At 43.1% G+C, this 22,144-nt stretch overlaps 1 protein-coding gene across 1 annotated transcript; it reads right to left on the reverse strand.

Annotated features, from left to right (window-relative positions):
- Window positions 1-7,521: 7,521 nt before the first annotated feature.
- Window positions 7,522-21,332, reverse strand: NFYB (nuclear transcription factor Y subunit beta). The gene is made up of 7 exons (XM_072146436.1): window positions 21,047-21,332; window positions 15,505-15,598; window positions 14,795-14,928; window positions 12,647-12,844; window positions 8,495-8,576; window positions 8,191-8,270; window positions 7,522-7,970 (listed from the first exon to the last, which is right to left on the reverse strand). Exons 2-7 carry the CDS (start codon window positions 15,596-15,598, stop codon window positions 7,938-7,940), a joined length of 621 nt encoding a protein of 206 aa, XP_072002537.1. The 5' UTR covers window positions 21,047-21,332; the 3' UTR covers window positions 7,522-7,937.
- Window positions 21,333-22,144: the final 812 nt, after the last annotated feature.

Consider the following 22,144-nt stretch of genomic DNA (forward strand, 5'->3'; position numbering starts at 1 on the left):
TGCAAAAAGGGTTAGTGTTGTTTATACGGTTGAAAAAAAGACACTTGTCCATCAAGTTCAACCAAGGAAGGGAAGGGATTGGATTAGGAAGGGATTTAGGGGAAACAATTCTATATAACATAACAATCAATGTTATTTAGGTTTAAAAAGGCATCTAGACTCTTCTTGAAGCTCTCCGCTGTCCCTGCTGTGACCAGCGCCTGAGGCAGGCTATTCCACAGATTGACAGTTCTCATAGTAAAAAAGCCCTGTCGCCTCCGGTGATTAAACCTTGATTTCTCCAAACGGAAACAGTGCCCACTCGTCTTTTGATTTGATTTAATCTGGAACAACTTGCCACCATATTTTTTGTATGGACCATTCATATATTTATATAAATTAATCATGTCCCCTCGTAGTTGTCACTTTTCCAGACTAAATAAATCTAATTGTTTTAGGCTTTCCTCATAACCCAGACCCTCCATACCCCTTATCAGTTTTGTGGCTCTACGTTGAACCCTCTCCAGCTCCAGGGCATCCTTTTTATGGACCGGTGCCCAGAACTGGACAGCATATTCCAGGTGTGGCCGAACCAGTGCCTTGTATAGTGGTAATATTACATCCCTATCACGAGAGTCGATACCACTTTTGATACATGACAAGATCCTACTGGCTTTAGAGGCAGCTGATTGACATTGCATGCTGTTATTCAATTTATGATCTACTAGTACCCCCAGGTCCTTTTCAACAAGGGACTCTCCCAAAGACATATTTTGCCTTTGGGTTATTGGCCCCCAGGTGCATATCCTTACATTTATCCACATTAAACCTCATTTGCCAAGTGGATGTCCACGTCACCCAGCAGCCTATGGACATCCTCCATAGACTGTATTACACTACACAGCTTGGTGTCATCTGCAAAAATATTTCCTACCTCTATATCATTAATAAATATATTAAATAGTAGTGGGCCAAGCACAGAACCATGGGGTACACCACTCATAACTGGTGACCATTCCGAGTAGGAATCATTGACCACAACTTTCTGGATACGATCCTTCAGGCAGTTTTCAATTCAATTGCAAATGATTTCTCCCAAACCAATAGCCCTAATTTTACCCATCAGGCGTCTATGAGGGACAGTGTCAAATGCCTTTGCAAAGAACACAAGATCCACAGCAGCTCCTCCATCCAGGCATCTGCTCACCTCTTCATAGAAGCAGATAAGGTTAGTTTGACAACTTCTATTCTTAGTAAACCCATGCTGGCTGTCAATTATTATTCTATTTGATGTCACATACTCCTGTATATAGTCTTTTACTAACCCTTCCAATAATTTCCCCACAATGGAAGTTAAGCTTACAGGCCTGTAATTGCCTGGCGAAGTTCTAGAGCCCTTTTTATATATTGGCACCACATTTGCCTTGCTTCAGTCACTTGGCACCACACCAGACACTACGGAATCCCTGAAGATTTTAGACAGTGCTACAGCAATAACAGAACTGAGTTCTTTAAGAACTCTGGGGTGTAACCCATCTGGTCCAGGAGCTTTGTACACCTTGATTTTATTGAGCTTAGATTGGATAATGTCTACATTTAGCCAGTCTAGTATATTACAGGATGCATGACCCGCACTGGCACCACCCACATCAGAAGTTCTTTCTTCTATTGTATAAACGGAGCTAAAAAAAACTATTAAGTAACTCCGCCTTCTCTTGGTCTCCAGTCACCGATGCTTCATTTTCAGAATAAAGGGGTCCAACCTGTTGTGACCCATTTTTTTTTGCATTGATATACCTAAAAAAAATTCTTGGGATTTGTTTTGCTATCTTTAGCCATCTGTCTTTCATTTAGTATTTTGGCTGATTTGATTTTCTTTTTACAGATTTTGGTAAGTTTTTTGTAAGTATTGAAAGCCTCAGGTGACCCGTCAGATTTATATTTTTTTAAATGCCCTCTTTTTCTCATTAATTGCCCTTCTAACTGTAGCTGTAAGCCACGAGGGGTGTAATCTAGCCCGTCTATACTTGTTACCTATTGGAATAAATTTAGAAGTATAAAAACCCAGGATAGATTTGAATTTCTCCCATTTAACATTAGTATCACCATGTGACAGTATTTGATTCCAGTCTATATCCTGTATTGCAGCCCTGAATTTCTGGAAATTAGCCCTCTTAAAATTCAAAGTTTTCAAATTTCCCACCTGTTTCTGCTTTTTATAGTTTAAGAGGAAAATAATTATATTATGATCGCTGTTCCCAAGGGGTTCCCTGATACTGACATTTTGAAAAATCTCCTCATTGTTAGAAATCACAAGGTTCAACAATGCGTCACCTCTTGTGGGATCTTCTACAAGCTGCAACATAAAATTATCCTGCAGAAAGTTGATAAAATGTATCCCCTTCATAGATGAAGACGAGCCCCGACTCCAATTTATATTTGGAAAGTTAAAGTCTCCCATTATCACTACAGTCCCCTCCTGTGCAGCCCCGTCCATCTGTTTATATAGGTGACCCTCTATTTCCTCAGAGATGTTAGGGGGTCTATAAATTACACCAAAAATAATTTTGTCAAAGCTCTCTTGGCTTTGAATTTCAACCCACAAAGTTTCAGCCTCCTCACACTCTTCTGAGACCACTGTCTCTTCTGACATACAGACATACACCACCTCCCCTCCTATTTGCCCCGTCTTTCCAAAAGAGTGTAAATCCTTGAATATTAACACCCCAATCGTGCGATGCATCGAGCCATCTCTCTGCTACACCAACAACATCTAACTGTTCCTCTAATATCAGAGCCTCAAGCTCGCCCATTTTGCCTGTGATACTTCTGGCATTTGTGAATATACAATTTAATTTTCCACAGTTATTTATCTGATTCAAAGTAATTTTACTGGCACATATATCCTCACCACTGTTCTGCAACTTGTGGATCTCCTTATCCACTGCCTTAGGCCACCATACACCGCCCACCTCTGCTCTACACCAGGATCTGAGCCATGCATTTAACTCCCTGAGCTCCCGCTGTCTGCTCTGTGTAGCGCATGGCACAGGTAGAATTCCGGAGAATACTACCTTGGAGGTCCTTGCCTTAAGCTTTGAACCTAGTTCTTTAAAATTATTCTTCAGGCTCCTCCACCTACCATCTATTCTGTCATTGGTACCAACATGGACCACGACAGCTGGGTCATCCACAGCCCCTCCCAGTAATGTATCCACCCTTTCCACCACATGCCGAACCCTGGCACCAGGGAGACAGCAAACCATTCGGTTGAGGCGGTCTTGGCGACAAATTATTCTATCCGTCTTCCTGATTATAGAGTCCCCTACAACCACTAGCTGCCTTGGCTTACCTGCACTCCCATCCACCCTACTACTAGCTGGTCTGCTCCCCCGGCTGTGAGGGAGAGCAGGATCCGCTAGGGCTGCCATTTCTGACACTGACGTCCTTACATCATTGCACAATTTTGCAATTTTGCTTGGATGTTCAGAGTCAGAGTTGGCCTTCCTTTTCTTTGACCCCTTCCTACCCCCTCTATTTACCGTAACCCAGCTACCCACCTGGTCCTGCTGGCTTTCCTCTCCACCCTCCACTTCTACCCCACTTATTGCTTGCTCAGTGAGAAGCATACTCCTCTCAAGATTGTCAATTGCTCGCAGCCGTGCAATATCTTCCTCCAGATCTCTAACACGAGATCTCTGAAGTTTCTGCAGTCTTTGGTTAGTGTTAATCGCTGAGAATGGGGGAAAGAGAGTATCAGGTACTACAAAATGTAACTTTTATTAGATATGCACTAAAATGAATAAAAGAATGTGTTGAGGTATATCGTCCTCCACCACTAAAATAAGTGTCTAAAGTAATTCAAATGTCTGACCCCAGCTCAAGCACATATCTAGGCTGACCTAGACTGAGACCAAGACAAAAGACAGCAGGGGTATAGGCTACTATATGATACCATAGGTCTCCAATAGCGGGGGCCAGAAAGGACCCAGCCCTCGCAACTGACGGAGCTGGAGACGAAGAGCTGCCTCCGGTTACGTGATCACGCCGCGAGTCACGTGGGTACGAGGACGAGACACGCCCCCCTCCTCCGAGTCACACGATTGCAAGGTCCGAGCGTACCAAGGAAACGCCCAGAATGGGCCCCTGTGCATGGCAATAGGTTCGCTGTGGGATGATAACAACAATACAGCGATAGAGAGCCACTCCTCCCTATGATGAAACACGAAGTTGGGGGAGATCACGAACAGATATTATTGAGGGGGAAAAAGAAGGACTCGTCACCTAGCATCCTCGGTCGGACCTGTGAAATTGCCTGAATCCATCAAAACGGTATGTCAATCTAGGAAGCATAGAGGTAAGTAGAAGTGCAAAAATAGGAATGAGAATAGAGTACTAGGTTAGGCTGAAGTCAGGGACAGTCAAAAAGGCCTTTCCTCAAGAAAAGATATTTTGAGCCCTAAAACTAGGGAGAATGATAACACCATACGATTGATTGGAACCTTTGATGCGAACGCGGATGCAATCAAACAGATCCTTAACAAATACTGGAGGATCTTGAGACAAGACCAGGATCTGAGCGAATTTTTATCACCCTATCCTTCAGTCACCTATCGGAGGGGGAAAAATCTCAGAGACAGACTCGTTCATAGTCATCTTAACCCCTTAACGCTCTGCGCCGTAGCTCTACGGCGCAGAGGTATAAGGGATGTATGAAGAGGGCTCACGGGCTGAGTCCTCTTCATACAGAGGTGGGGGTTTTTGCATTTTGCACAAAACCCCCACCGCTAATAACCGCGGTCAGTGCTTTTAAAAGAACGTTATCGGGTGGCGGCGATTGGTTACCATGGTAGCCTCGGGTCTTCTTTTGACACGAGGCTACGTGGTTTATGCAGCCACTGGCTCATTGTAACGTATGACCTGCAAAAATGCCATATATTGCAATACTGTAGTATTGCAGTATATGGTAGGAGCGATCTGACCATCTAGGGTTAATGTACCCTAGATGGTCTAAAAAATAGTGGAAAAAGAAAAAAAAAAAGTTTAAAAAATAAAAATTTAATAAAATATTAAAAGTTCAAATCACCCCCCTTTCCCTAGAACGGATATAAAACATAACAAACAGTAAAAATCACAAACATATTAGGTATCGCCGCGTCCCAAAATGCCCGATCTATCAAAATATAAAAACGGTTACGGCCGGCGGTGACCTCCGAGGCGGGAAATGGCGCCCAAATGTCCGAAATGCGACTTTTACACCTTTTTACATAACATAAAAAATGAAATAAAAAATGATCGAAATGTCGCACAGACCTCAAAATGGTAGCAATGAAAACGTCGCCTCATTTCGCAAAAAATGACCCCTCACACATCTCCGTGCGCCAAAGTATGAAAAAGTTATTAGCGTCAGAAGATGGCAATTTTTTTTTTCTTTTTTGTACACATTCGTTTAATTTTTGAAAATGTATTAAAACACAATAAAACCTATATAAATTTGGTATCACCGCGATCGCACCGAACCAAAGAATAAAGTAGGCATGTTATTTGGAGCGAAGAGTGAAAGTCGTAAAAACTGAGCCCACAAGAACGTGACGCACGTGCGGTTTTTTTTCAATTTTTCCACATTAGGAATTTTTTTTCAGCTTCCCAGTACACAGCATGTTAAAATAAATAACATCACGGGAAAGTAAAATTTGTTACGCACAAAATAAGCCCTCACACAGGTCTGTACACGTAAAAATGAAAAAGTTATGGATTTTTGAAGTTGGAGAGCGAGAAATCAGCCGAAAAACCCTGCGTCCTTAAGGGGTTAAACATGCTCGGTCCCCCCCAACATGGCTTTCCACTGGTCCGGGTACCTTTAGGTGTGCCCACTGGTTCTATTGGGGAGCAGTTTTCAGGGCGCCAGCACTAGCGCTGTATACTTTATAAGGGAATATACCAACTGTAGGAGACTCTGAGAAGGGCGGCGTGTCTCGCCCTCGTACCCATGTGACTCGCGGCGCGATCACGTGACAGGAGGGGGCTCTTCGTCTCCAGCTCCGTCAGTGGCCGGTACATCTATGACGCGGTGGGGTGGTCGCCTTTGCGTGGGCTGGGTCGTTTTTGGCCCCCGCCATTGGTCCTGAACCACTTCTCTGATCACGCAGGGAAATGACTCTGTCAATACTGAGCGTCTCCGTCGCGCGCGTTGCCGCTGGTATCAATGCGGGGACACGCTATGTGAAAGTGTACAATCATCCAATATGTGTACATCATCTAACTTAATACTACATCTGATCCGTGATGAATGTTAGTCAGGAAACACGTTGGGTCTGATCATCTTAGGAGCGCTGGCTCAGGACAGTGAATCTGACAGCTTCAGTGGTCTAGTAGTTGTGAGCATTTATCTTAGACTCCATCTAGGCTAATAAGCAGTCTCCTATCCACCATCTACATGAGCAGATAGCCTCCAACGTATCTTAGGTTGAGCCCAGGTCTGGCCGAGGACAGGGCTGCTGTACTGGTGTCGATCTTTAGTTTCTTGTTTGTCATCATATCATTTGTGAGGGGTGGCTTTTTTTACATATGCCCTATACCCGCTAGGCCTATGGTATCATATAGTAGCCTATACCCCCGCTGTCTTTTGTCTTGGTCTCAGTCTAGGTCAGCCTCGATATGTGCTTGAGCTGGGGTCAGACATTTGAATTACTTTAGACACTTATTTTAGTGGTGGAGAACGATATACCTCAACACATTCTTTTATTCATTTTAGTGCATATCTAATAAAAGTTACATTTTATAGCACCTGATACTCTCTTTCCCCCATTCTCAGTGAATTTTCAAAAAAATAAGAGGAGGTGAATAACCCATATCTTTATTCAGTGAATTTTAGTGTTAAGCGCCTCAGAGGTTGTGTCCTGTACCCACATTAGCTCACAGAGTAGGTTTAGTTTATGGGCACGTGTTATGGCTATGAAGTATTGGATACATGCCGTTTTAGGACGACGAGTAAAGTTTCCCAGTATGGAAAGGAGCATAAAATCCAGTGATAGTTTGCTCTATTTTTCCCATATCAACACAATCTGAGCAATTTCACACTGAAGAAAAGTATTTCTGTCCTCACTTAAGTAGATTCATTAGCATCATTCTAAAAGTTGATTTCATGGATTACAATTAAGTTTTTGCAATTTGAAGCTAAACGCTGGTACTAAGATATATCCAGCTGCATTCAATACTAAGGGGGTGTCTCAAATAGCCAAGCAGTGTGATTGGCAATCTCTAGCAGTCTCAATCACTTTCTATGTGAGTGCTGGAGATAGACGAGTGTTAATCTTAGCAATTTTAAACTCTCCCATCCTATTCAATTAAGTGGCAGGATGCATGCTGAACCTGTCTCTCCACCCATTAGTGAGAAGGGGACCCCCATTCTCTGGATCAGTGGGGGTCCAACTGCTGGATTATGGATTACATGAGAATGTGGTACAACCACTTTAATGCCTAATGGAATCCGTGCATGAGTATTCCTACAGCAAGTTCTAGAGGAATAAATCACACCACAACTTATGTAATTTTCTTTATTTGATTTACAAAAAAAGTTACATGATTCAATATGAAAATAAGAAACTGTCTACAAATCTCAGACAGCAATAAATCATTAATTTACAATGCATACAGGAGTCAGAAGAATAACTCTTGTACAAAAAAACCCCAACTCTAAATGGTTTTAAAATCCAATACTTAAAATCTATGAACGGGAGAGAAAAGAAACCACAGAAGGTGATGTTAAAATCACCTTATATTACATGCCCAATGAAGCTACATTACAGAAACTCAATATACAAAAATTAAATTAAAACATAAATTGGGGGAAAAAAAAAAAAAAGAAAAACCAACTCTCACTCCAATTCAACAGAGCATTCAAATATGTATAGCTTTCTTCCTGACTCATGTTTGCAGATAGGACAGGAGGTTTAAAATCAGGAGAACTGGATCTGTTGTACACCTTGTATCTGTGGAGATAGAAAATAGTTAGCAAAAAAAGAAAAGAAAGCACAAGTAAAATGAAGGGAGCATATTGGATTAGTACTAATAAGACATAATACTGGATGTTACGTCCCATGTACTGATGATAATCATTGCCATCATAAACTCAAATCCCCATTTTCCCCATAAAACAGCCAATTCCACAAGAGCCAGTGAAATGCTTTGTATAAAGATCTCCACACATACCTGTTGATATGAGGTTGTATAAACCATGACATTTGGCTGTTGTCCATCTGTAGTTATTAAACCAGCAGGTAACTGTCCGGCTGCAAAACACAAAAATGACACATTAACATGCTGGGTCCAGGAAAAAAAGAAACTCATGTATATGATGCACCAAATTTGCCTTCTTGCCCTGCAAATAACAAAAATGCTTTACATTGTAGATCGCCATAATGTAAGGAATTCAGTCCCGAGCAGTGATGCTGGGCCGTACCACAGGTGGACTGACAACACCAATGTGAATCTGCCCTAATGCAATTAGACTTACTAAAGGCTTCATCTGTGAGTTCCTCCCCAAGGCCATCACCTCCTGTAACCGTTCCTCCAATGCCTTTTTCACCTTTCATTGCCTTGTTAAAAAGAAATGATATGATTAATCTGTGTACACACCTTCCTTCATCCTACAATCCATATATTTATATATGTTGGAAACCAAAAAAAAAATACAAGTTGATCAAATGTGACTAATAAATCAAGAGTTTTGATAAAAAGGCAAAAGTCATACAGAAATAAAGCAATTACTGGCGGTCCCCTCCTTAAGAACACCCGACGTACAGACGACCCCTAGTTACAAACGGACCTATGGATGTTGGTAATTTACTGTACTTTAGCCATGGGCTACAATGATCAGCTGTAACAGTTATCAAAAGGTGTCTAATTAAGATTTCTTGTTAATCCTGGTTCTTATATCAAACCTAAATTTTTAAACTCCAATTGTCACAGACAAAAAAAAAAACATATGGCTGGGGTTACAATTACAAACCTACAGAACCTATCTTGTACATAACCCAGGGACTGCCTATATTCTATAGTGGTCTATGGATAATCCATTCCTCTCCAAAAACCCAAGCCCCTTATAGCTGCTGGGGAAAGCTTGTTTTCAATGCTGCCCTGTATTTTGCCATCACTACCTCCTGGGGTAGAGCATTTCATAGTTTAAAGGGAATCTACCACCAGGATTGTAGGATGAAGGATTGTATGTAAATTAGCCTGAGGGACTCCAGGCTCCATATGCATTAATGCAGGCTGGAGCCCCTCAGGCAAATTTGCATAAAATATGTCATCCTGGTGGTAGATGTAATTTAACTATAATAGTACATAACCTTTTCTTTATTGAGGTTTGTATCCTAATCCTTAGTCAGCTGTCTGACAACGTACTGGTGGTGTACCTGCTGCAACCTTTCAGATCAGGCTATTTCATGGCCCAGCAAGGTAACCAGTGCACCAGTTGCATAAAGTCACAGAGGCAATGACCTAAACACAGAGTCCGGCTGAGCTATGCAACATATGTGATTATACGTTTATGGTTTTATTTTTTCTTCTTAAATTATGGTATGGAATGGTTTTGTGTATGCATTGTTGAATTTAAAGAATTGACATACACTAGCCTTCTAGAGAACTGGCAGAAATGGTTCCCTTTAGACAGACAACCAGTATACATCTAGTGGATGTGTTTACTGTATTTTGGGCCTTAAAAAGAACATTATTTGGAAGGTGCTAATCTGCTTTTCTAGATGGATCTGCTGCACAATGTGAAATCTCACATGAGGGGGTGATCTGCGGTGGGAAGAACTTTACTTCAGCATGGCATTCTCCACCTCCAATCTCAACTCAAAGTTGATTTTCTGGATGATGCCACCACAAACCGGTAGTGGTTTATTAGGTTAATTTCTGCCAGCAGTTTCCTTTAAGGAGGACCTTTTACCAGATTAGCATACCATTCTCAGGGGCAGACATTGCAGAGATATCAGTCCCACTATCTAACCAATGTAATATGTGTTCTGTCAGAGGAGGAGCTGGAGGCGTGTGTTATGCTAATCTTCTACCATACTGTTCAAAGTAAACGCCAAGTAAATGTAAATGCCAACATCATGTAGACCAGTGGTTCTCAACCTTTCTAATGCTGTGACCCCGCAATACAGTTCCTCATGTTGCGGTGACCCCAAACTATGTACAAGAATGTTGTATTAATGCAAAAAAATGCAATAAAATCGTGGCTCCGATGGCTTTGATAGTTTGACCCCAGCTGGGGTCGCAACCCACAGGTTGAGAACCACTGATGTAGACGTAAACACCACACAACCGCCATGAAAAGACAGTGTAAGGCTACATTCACACGGCATACAATCGCCGCCGCGGAGAGGAGCAGGGGATGAGCGCAGCTCACCCCCGCCCCTCTCCATAGGAAGATACAGCGCACGGCGCCGTATCACGGGATAAGATAGGACATGTCCCATCTTTTCCCGGGCTACGTAGCGTTACGGTGCCACACGTGTGCTGCACCGTACCGCTCCCGTACAGGGCTGTGAGCCCATAGAAGTGTATGGGGGACGTATATCGGCCGTATATACGTCCCCCATACATGTGTGTGAATGTAGCCTAAATGCCATGCATACAACACGTAAACGCAAATGCAATGAAAGCGCAGCATAAACACCAATGCAACAAAAATTTGAAAACCGGCACCCAAACTGCAAGTAAACACAAATGCAAAACAAGCGCCATGTAAACAAACACAACGCAAGTAGAATGTAAACACAAATGCTTTGCAAACACAGTGCAAATACCACATAAAACACAAATGCAATGCAAATGCCACAAACACCACATAAATGCAAAAGCCAGATAAACGCAAATGCACTGCAAAAGGCACGCAAATGCCATGTAAATGCAAACACCACATGAACGCAAATGCAACGCAAAAGATACATAAATGTATCTAATACATAATGTATCTAATACATAATGGATGCATACGCAGCATAAGCGCCAAGCAAACCGAAATGCAACGCTAACGTGACACAATCGCCAAATTAACGGAAAAGATGTGAGCTTAGTTGCAACGCAAGTGCCCAGTAAATGCAACGTAAGTGCTGTGTAAACATTGGTGCAAACGGCATGTAAATACAAACACCATGTAAATGCAAACAAAACATAAAAGTAAATGCGATGTTAGCACAAAAACAATGTAAGTGCAAATGTAAATGTCATGTAATGTAAATACTTTTATATCATGGTTATGTTCACATTGAGTTTTGAGTCTGTGTTCACATAACATTTAAATCATGTCGTCATATGCATTTACATCACGTTTGCAGAATATTAGCGGAATGTGTGTGAACACAGACTTTAGATGAGAAGAGGAATCACAGCTCACTAGCATTCATATCAGCTTCTCTGACATTGCCTGCTGCTGATTGGACAGTATGAGAGGATTAGCATAACACACGCCCCCAGCTCCTCTTCTCTGACCAAACACAGATTACAATGGTCAGACACTGGGATGTGGGGGCTAGAAAGAAAATTCTAAGTGCCCCTGTATCTGAGTAGCAGCCCCTACAGAATGGTGTGCTAATCTCCATAGAAGCAAGGTGGGGAAGGGTGCTCTAAGTGAAAGTGAATTTGCTGAAGATGATGCATCATGGAAATTGTTATGCCATGTGGGAAGCAATAAGCATGTCAGTGTACTGCAGCAGATAAGGAGATTCTTCTGTGAGTCCAATTGCACTGTAAACCAGAGACTCGTATACCAGTAGGAGAGTAGAAATTTCACAGTAAATAAGATCTCACTGAATTATTGATGGATCCACCAGGTTTAGCAGAGAACAGACCAGTTCCTCTGTATAATGACACAAAGGGCACATACGTACATGAGAATATCATTTCTCTCCATCTGTTATAAATAGAGCGGATGAGATAATATGAATATATTGTAAGTTCGGCCAAGTTCACACTACCGCCAGGATTTCCGTTTATTTACCTCCATTTCAAAAAGATAAAACAGATGGCAAATAAACGACACTGTCCATTACATAAGCAGACACTTTACTTTCAAGACATCTATAGCTTCCTTATCTGTATAACTATCAATTTCCCATTTCTATCTGCCTACCTACACCTCACATTTATCTATAATCTATCCATCATCAATTTTTTAAGATCTATATCTGTCAATTTTTTTTTTTATCTGGAAAAAAAACCCTGTAAAAACTGCCACCTCCTACCCGTCCCCATTGACTTCAAAGTAATGGGAAAAAAAAAGAAAAAAAAAAAAAAAGATTTATAATGGATCTGTTCAAGACGCTAGAAGCAGAAATTTGAACAGTAGTGTGAACTGAGCCTTAGCTCAATATGCAATTCCATGATACACAAAAGATGGGTACAAGTATTAATGTAAATAATTGTCTTCTGACTAGCCACCATTTGCCTATTTCCCTCATATACTTAAGAGGGGGAAGCATTTTCTATACAGACGCTTTATCGAACATTTTGGAATAATTACATTTTAATAGTTGTAAATTATTGCAAGATTTTTTAGTATTGTCAACCTGCATATTACATCAGTAAACTGAGCACTTGTGAAGCCAGTGCCACCTGTCCATTCACATCAAGTTCACTGTAGATAAAGTGCAGTACCAACCTCTCTGAATTTCTGAAGGTACAGCTTTAATGGCTCCACATAACTATCAAATCCTAAAGTTGACATGGCAAAGAGAATGTCTTCCCCATTGATGGTTTTCCGCTTCTCTTGATGACACCTCTCACTGGCTTCAGAAGTTATAAAGCTAATGAACTCACTCACGCATTCCTGTACACACTCCTTGGCATCTTTTGCAATCTATAAAATAGAACACAGAAAGAAGGAACTGGTTAATCATAACAATTTTGTTATTGTGTATGACACGTGACAATAAGCAATATTGCTGTGCAAGTGATGAAACCTGACAAACCATTGTGACACTGCCACTTTCTAAGGCCCCATCCACACAACCGTAGGGGTACGCCAGTACAGCCGTACCTACGTCCACCATAAACAGGCATATGTGCGAAACTGTATCACTCTGCACACAGGAAAAAGATAGGACATGTCCTATCTTTTCCTGTGTTACGGGCCATACATTATGCATTGCTATGGAGAGGGGAGGGGGTCACCCCTCCTTTCCATCGCGGCTGATGTACACCCGCCGGGCCATAGTGGCATATGTCTTAATCTCACTGATAATGTTACTTTGTTTTCTTTGGAAAACATTCTGTTCTCCCAATGAAGGTTAACCCCTTCACGCTACGTGGCGGATATATCTGCCACGGAGCTATGAAGGGTGTATGAAGAGGGCTCAGCCCGTCGCTAACACCCGCGGTCGGTGCTTGCATATTCTATCTTTTCCCAGTGTACAGTGCAGCACGGTGCCACGTGCGTACCACCGCTGAGAGCCGATTGCTATGGGGATGCATAGCTTGCTGCAGTATCTACATCCCTAGGACGGTCCAGTGAATGCAGCCTTAATGTGGTTTGATGGATCCCGGCTTTCCTTTTTAGTTCCCTACAAAGGGTATTACTGTGCCAACTATTGGAGATTGTTTGCCTACATTAGATAGTTCTATAGTGCTTATCAGGTGATAATTCTATGCCTCTAGTTACAATAAGCAATGTTCTCAAAGGGAGAGGTTTAGTCACGCGTTGGTGGATATTTTGTAAACTTGTCTTATTTGATGTATTGATTGTCCACGCTACTTATTGTACTGATTTTTTTTTTTCTTAAAAAAAAAGGCATCCAATAAAAATTTGGTTAAAACAAAAAAAAGGCGTTTGCAAGAAATTAATAATAATGGCCTACACAAAGAATCAGATGTTTTGCCTGAGGTAAACCAAGGACAGCGGAGCAGAAGCGGTTCACTCCCTTTCCCTGCAGTATCTGGACGCTGTCAGTGCAGTTGCTGCTTCCACAGAAGGTTACACAATCTGACAACTGTTCAGACTGTTCCATGTTTTCACCAGGCTGAACAGATGATCAGAGCAGGGTCTGGGTGTCATCACCCCACATATCAGTTACTGAAGTCCCTAAGGATTAATATACATTAGTCTCTAACTTTTTACATTTCATTACAGAAAACAAAGAAGCCACACTTGACTACTAATTAGACAGATCTAATATATCTGTGTGACATCTCTTCCTGAACACAGTGGAGGGGGAGGAGAGATTCTGTTTTCTGTGAAAAGTAAATTTTGTAGTTGAAATGGATTTTCCCATTAGTATTATGGAATGTCAAATCCACAAAGTTATTCACCAAGTACATCTCTAGAACCTAAAAGACTGCCTAAAAGTAATTTGCAGGCAGCATATTATATAGAAGGGGGAGCCGAGAAGTCATTGATAGAACTAGGTGCATCCGGAGATATGTCAGTAATTGTTCTTCCTATGCTTCTGGAAATTCCAATCAAAGATATAATTGAATATAATGCAGGTTATACTGAACCTTTGTCCAGTAAAACGAATATGTAGTTGGAGAGAATAAAACATAACTTTTGCCTGCAAATTCTCAGAGTGACATATGACAAATAAGAAAACTAGCTGTAATGCCGCTATGTACGTGTTAAAAATAGGAAAGATAAAAATAGCCATAACACCATATAAAATGCTGAAATGGGAACTGTCCTCTTTGGTAGATTCTCATAGAAAAAAAAAGGCTTAATATCTTCGCACCTCTTCTGCCAGAAGCACAGTATTGACTGAAGGTGCAAAATGAGGCTGTAGGGTAGATAAGAAAAAGTGGAATCTGTAGACATTACTTTTCCTGTTTGGGGTATGGCGTTTTTCATTATCCTTGCCACATTGGCAATTGGAAGGTAAATATCTTGCTCCCTGAAACTTTCTTTTGAGCCATTTGTGTCGTCTGGATCGTTTAGACTGTCTTCTGTGTCTCCTGAAATAGGACAAGAATGCAAAGTGTTAATGTGATACTGTAATACATACCCACAGCAAAGCTCACAACTCAGAATACTCAGTATACCAAAAAGTTATTATATTGATTCCTAATGGTATCATTGTAGTCATTCAGTAGGAATTCTCATTGCAAAGATACATCCTGGACAAGTGATTTACATACAGGCAAACAACTAACTGATAAAATGTACTGCAACAAACCATAGAGCTGTGCGCATAACCTGGATAGATTTTCACTCTATAAAAGTATACAGAATACTCCTAAACTGAGGAAATGTGTTGTATAAAAACCAGCCAGTTAAACCCGGACAAATGCCACATTGTAACCAGATTTTGAACCTTCTCGGCTAGTAAGAAAACCAAATTAACTGATCACCCATCAAGTGTACAGGGCTGTAAGAAGTGCAAAGAGTACCCATAAGACTTGCTATGGATGCGTAGGGGTTTTGTACTTGGTTTGATTTAATTTCAGGACCATAGTGCAATAACTGGAACCATTGAAGCACAGTAATAACCACAAGTAACAAAATCCCAAGCGTACAGTTTCCAGACTTACCATCATGGGGTTGTATTACATAATGGCTTCCACCTATATAATCAGTTGAAATTCCTAACTGGGACGTGTCGGTTGTAGAGTTATCACCATCCATCTGAAAGTGGCAACAGAATAGTTAGAACACTGGTTAACACAATCCAGGATACAATTTCCTCTACATCAGTGATGGCGAACCTTTTAGAGCCCGAGTGCCCAAACTTCAACCAAAAGCCACTTATTTATTGCAAAGTGCCAGCGCAGCAATTTAAGCAGTAATTTATTTCTCCTTGTTCATTGACAACTTTCAATCGTTCAGCCTCCTAAAGACACCAATGCAGTTGAAAGGAGAAGGGCAAATTCGTCTATCATTGTAGGAAGATTCTTTGAGTCCTGTCTGGTGAACTTCATGCTGGGGTGATGGCCTGGGTGCTCACAGAGAGGGCTCAAAGTGCCGCCTCTGGCACCAGTGCCATAGGTTAGCCACCACTGCTCTACATAGATACATGAGGATACACATCCAGTCCAATCAGGAAAGAGAAGGTGCCGTCTAAAATCAACGACCAACGATTTTCCATCTGACATGTTGTCATTATATGGGCATCACCTCAAAAAGCATGAGGGAAGATACTCAACATTTCAAGGCTGTGATCAGCATTTACCATTGTCACTCTGCAGACTGAACGAATGGATAGTCAGAGCTCTTGGCAATTGCACAATTTATGGTAAGTTTTGCCAACGTAATAACCACCCAGAACAGGAATCTTCATTTCCAAATGTGTCTCACATGAAATATTTATTTCCCCCTTAAAAGTCCTAAATCGTTGAGAGCAATAAGTCAGTGGTGTTCTGGCCAATAGAGAGATGCCAATATGCATACCCTTTCATCAATTTTAGACAGCTTATGTTCATGAATACAATCATAAGGTCCTGGCAGGAGGATGGACAGATAGAGATCACATGACCCTCCATTTTATGGTCAGGAATGTCTGACTGATGAGGTAAAAGACAGGAAGCTTCACTTTACATATCAAAAAAGCAGTGCAGCACTATTATTAGATGTATATCGGTAAATTATCTAATATCTTGCCCCCCCTCCCCCCCGCAAGAAACATGAGGTAAAGTGGCCAACCCCTTTAAGCTGCAGGCTGAGTATGTCGTCCTGCTATTCCTTTCAATAATATCTAATCTCCAGCACTCACAATCATTGCCTATGCTAGTGCCAGAGATAACTGAGCGCTGTCCTCAACTTCCAACTCTCCCACAGTATTTAAGAGAGCGGCAGGACAAATGCTCCACCTGCTTCTTGAGTCAGTTACATCTGGTTCCCCCTACTCTTGAAAGGTGGGGGCATTTGGTACAACCCCTGTATAAGATGAATAGAGACTTACTTGTATGCCACCCAAATTTAACACACCACAGAATATGCTGGTGTTTATTTAAATAATTTTATTACATATCCAGGTAAAATGAATATTGACTACAAAATGTTACATGATAAAGCAGATCATACATATACAATAACAGTCAGCCAAAATCCAGCTTTCTGTGGGATAGGACCAATTCTGGCCATAAATACCTTGTCTGTTACATGATAAGTAATATATATATAGCCCTTGGAGAAATACAGTTTATATATTTTATAGATCTAGCGGTTGAGAAGTCTGTGTAGTGTGTATGTAATGTAAGTGAATATACTGTGGATGCAGGATTAGAAGCCCTTCTTCTGTGCAGGAGATAGCAGGTAAGGTATTCGCCATGACAAGTAGGTGTACAGCAGACTGCCGCTCCATGTACCTGCAGGCCACCGTATGATTGCACAGACAGCAGTTGCCTCCATAAAAAGAGCCTTAAGTTTTCCATATCAGATCGGTGGGGGAGGGGGCCCAACAATTGTCACCACCACTACTAGTCTTCTGGTCACAGAAGCCTCTGATGCCAATGTTCACACAGAGATAGGAAGCAAAGGAACATCTCCTTTCTGTGAGGTGGATGTGCCGTGTTTAGCTGCTGGCCATTTTTCACAGACCGTTGTAAGGTTACACGCCAAGAGGGGCATCTGAACATCTTTGTGACCTTTCTCTGAGGGTGGAGCAAAATTTGTCCTCCATATATGTGCAAAATGGATGACATATGGAGGGGGGGGGGGGGGGAATCAAGGACACACACAGAAAACAGATTGTTTCTTTTTACTGACACTGAAGGCCTATAACAGCTCTCTCCATATTCTGTGTATATACCTCTGCGTCACACCACATGACCCTATCACAGCCAGGGTAGTGTATGTATACAGCATTGTATATACAAGAGACAATCTGTATCTATACAATGTTCTTTATACCTCCATGTGACACCGAATTCCCCCCCATCACAGCCTATGTACACAATGCATACACCACTTGTAATAACAGCGTATAAAATAAATCTCTGTGCTCCACACTGCATTGTGCTGCTACACCCCGTGTATATACACTACACTGCATTGTGCTGCTACAGCCCGTGCATATACACCACACTGCATTGTGCTGCTACAGCCCGTGCATATACACCACACTGCATTGTGCTGCTACAGCCCGTGTATATACACCACACTGCATTGTGCTGCTACACCCCGTGCGTATACACTACACTGCATTGTGCTGCTACAGCCCGTGCATATACCCTACACTGCATTGTGCTGCTACACCCCGTGCGTATACACTACACTGCATTGTGCTGCTACACCCCGTGCGTATACACTACACTGCATTGTGCTGCTACACCCCGTGTATATACACTACACTGCATTGTGCTGCTACAGCCCGTGCGTATACACCACACTGCATTGTGCTGCTACAGCCCGTGTATATACACCACACTGCATTGTGCTGCTACACCCCGTGCGTATACACTACACTGCATTGTGCTGCTACAGCCCGTGCATATACCCTACACTGCATTGTGCTGCTACACCCCGTGCGTATACACTACACTGCATTGTGCTGCTACACCCCGTGCGTATACACTACACTGCATTGTGCTGCTACACCCCGTGTATATACACTACACTGCATTGTGCTGCTACAGCCCGTGCGTATACACCACACTGCATTGTGCTGCTACACCCCGTGCGTATACACTACACTGCATTGTGCTGCTACACCCCGTGTGTATACACTACACTGCATTGTGCTGCTACAGCCCGTGCATATACACCACACTGCATTGTGCTGCTACACCCCGTGCGTATACACTACACTGCATTGTGCTGCTACACCCCGTGCGTATACCCTACACTGCATTGTGCTGCTACACCCCGTGCGTATACACTACACTGCATTGTGCTGCTACACCCCGTGCGTATACACTACACTGCATTGTGCTGCTACAGCCCGTGCGTATACACTACACTGCATTGTGCTGCTACACCCCGTGCATATACCCTACACTGCATTGTGCTGCTACAGCCCGTGCATATACACTACACTGCATTGTGCTGCTACACCCCGTGTATATACACTACACTGCATTGTGCTGCTACACCCCGTGTATATACACTACACTGCATTGTGCTACTACACCCCGTGTATATACACTACACTGCATTGTGCTACTACACCCCGTGTATATACACTAGAATCATTGTGCTGCTACACCCCGTGTATATACACTACACTGCATTGTGCTACTACACCCCGTGTATATACACTACACTGCATTGTGCTGCTACACCCCGTGTATATACACTACACTGCATTGTGCTGCTACACCCCGTGTATATACACTACACTGCATTGTGCTGCTACACCCCGTGTATATACACTACACTGCATTGTGCTGCTACACCCCGTGTATATACACTACACTGCATTGTGCTACTACACCCCGTGTATATACACTACACTGCATTGTGCTACTACACCCCGTGTATATACACTACACTGCATTGTGCTACTACACCCCGTGTATATACACTACACTGCATTGTGCTGCTACACCCCGTGTATATACACTACACTGCATTGTGCTACTACACCCCGTGTATATACACTACACTGCATTGTGCTGCTACACCCCGTGTATATACACTACACTGCATTGTGCTGCTACACCCCGTGTATATACACCACACTGCATTGTGCTGCTACACCCCGTGTATATACACTACACTGCATTGTGCTGCTACACCCCGTGTATATACACTACACTGCATTGTGCTGCTACACCCCGTGTATATACACTACACTGCATTGTGCTACTACACCCCGTGTATATACACTACACTGCATTGTGCTACTACACCCCGTGTATATACACTACACTGCATTGTGCTGCTACACCCCGTGTATATACACTACACTGCATTGTGCTACTACACCCCGTGTATATACAATACACTGCATTGTGCTGCTACACCCCGTGTATATACACTACACTGCATTGTGCTACTACACCCCGTGTATATACACTAGAATCATTGTGCTGCTACACCCCGTGTATATACACTACACTGCATTGTGCTACTACACCCCGTGTATATACACTACACTGCATTGTGCTGCTACACCCCGTGTATATACACTACACTGCATTGTGCTGCTACACCCCGTGTATATACACTACACTGCATTGTGCTGCTACACCCCGTGTATATACACTACACTGCATTGTGCTGCTACACCCCGTGTATATACACTACACTGCATTGTGCTGCTACACCCCGTGTATATACACTACACTGCATTGTGCTGCTACACCCCGTGTATATACACTACACTGCATTGTGCTACTACACCCCGTGTATATACACTACACTGCATTGTGCTGCTACACCCCGTGTATATACACTACACTGCATTGTGCTACTACACCCCGTGTATATACACTACACTGCATTGTGCTGCTACACCCCGTGTATATACACTACACTGCATTGTGCTACTACACCCCGTGTATATACACTACACTGCATTGTGCTGCTACATCCATGTGTATATACACTACACTGCATTGTGCTACTACACCCGTGTATATACACTACACTGCATTGTGCTACTACACCCCGTGTATATACACTAGAATCATTGTGCTGCTACAGCCCGTGTATATACACTACACTATACTGCAGGTATATACAGCCCGTGTATATACCTCATACATACATCGGTCTCGCACTGCTTGCACACAGTGTATACACCTCCGCCTCCCCGGGCCTGTGCTGCTCCCTGCACACAGACAATGGAGCCGGCCGTGTACCCCCTCCTCCCGCCACCATTTCCAGACCCCCCGACCACTGCCTGTTGTGTGTCCGCCCGCAGCGGGTCACACACCCCGTAGCATTGCGCGCTGTGGCCGTGCAGCCGGCGCCATACACCCGGGGCTCTCCCAGCACACGGCACAGGGCGGGCGCCGCGCGGCGCCACTGACAAAGGGAGAGGCGCCCGGGCCGGCCGTGCGCTGCCGCTGCCTCCGTACTAGCTCGGGCGCGTTAGTGAGGCGGGCGGCACAGACACTGCCGGCTCCGGACATTTCATTTGAGCTACAGGGAGAATCGGTTAGCGATCATTGGCCGAAGCCAGGCACAAACCTCCAGTGCGGCCCTGGTTGGCTCCCTGCACGAATCGGCTGTTTGGTTGGACAGAAAATGGCTGCGAAGGAGCCAGTCCCAGCGCGGAGTGGCGCTTCCGGGACTCGTCCTCCCCTCCCTCAGCTCACACGCCAGGGCTGCTGTTCCGGAGAGGGGACGACGCCCCTCCGCTTCTCTCGCTGCGCAGGCACCTCCGTCCTCTGCTACGTCGTCAGTCGGAGCTCTTCCCAGAGCTGTCACTTCCTCCCGCCTTGCGGCTCTTGTGAGGTGACGGCTGTCCTCCCGCTGTCACTGATCCCTGCACGGCGGCTCTTCTACACGGGGGCGCGCTCCTCCCGCCTCTCACACGGCGGCGCTATCTCCGGGGCTGCGCCCTCACAGCGCTAAACGTCATATGTTTTCCCGCCTAACAATTGTCATAGAGTACGTGCTGGACTGACAGACTCATCTGCTGTGTGCTTCATGTGTTTCAGCACTAAATCTTTAGCGTCACCTTAGATGCAAGATAATGGCGCAGATTTATCAAGCTGTCTACCAGTGAAAATGTTCTCGGTTGCCCATGGAAAACAATTACAGCTCCCCTTTAACCCTTTATCACCGACACTAGTTTACAGCTCAATGATCGGACTCGATTTTTCAAATATCTGTCTCACGATAATTGGTTATAACTACAGAAAGCTTTAACATATCCCGGTGATTTTGAGACTGTTTTCTCGTGACACATTGTACTTCATGTTAGTTGTAAAATTTAAGTGATAAGTTTTGCGTTTTGTTCTGAAAAAAAAAAATAAAACTTTGGCAAAAGTTTGTAAAATTTCTTCATTTTCCAAGTTTGAAATGTTCTGCTTTCCAGAGAGGAAATAAAACTACCAAAAAAGCTTGATAAATTACATTTCCGGAATGTCTGCTTTATGTTGGGATGATATTTTATGCTTCATTTTTCTAGGATGTTATGAGGTGCAGAACTTTAGGTGCAATTTTTCTCATTTTCATGAAAATCGCCAAACCTCACATTTTGAGGGAAAACTCAGCTTTCAAGTGACTTTGAAAGGCCTAAATAATAGTAATAACTCCATAAATTACCCCACTATAGAAACT

Source organism: Engystomops pustulosus, chromosome 4 (assembly GCF_040894005.1).
Source record: "Engystomops pustulosus chromosome 4, aEngPut4.maternal, whole genome shotgun sequence".
Taxonomy (NCBI): domain Eukaryota; kingdom Metazoa; phylum Chordata; class Amphibia; order Anura; family Leptodactylidae; genus Engystomops; species Engystomops pustulosus.

Bases quoted from the DNA above. Each gene is read 5' to 3' on its own strand.
- NFYB (XM_072146436.1), bottom strand. From the start codon at position 15,598: ATGGATGGTGATAACTCTACAACCGACACGTCCCAGTTAGGAATTTCA. The intron at 8,271-8,494 runs GTAAGTCTAATT...TGTGTTTTGCAG, and splicing joins ACTCACAGATGAAGCCTTTA to CCGGACAGTTACCTGCTGGT. The intron at 7,971-8,190 runs GTATGTGTGGAG...CTATCTCCACAG, and splicing joins ATACAACCTCATATCAACAG to ATACAAGGTGTACAACAGAT.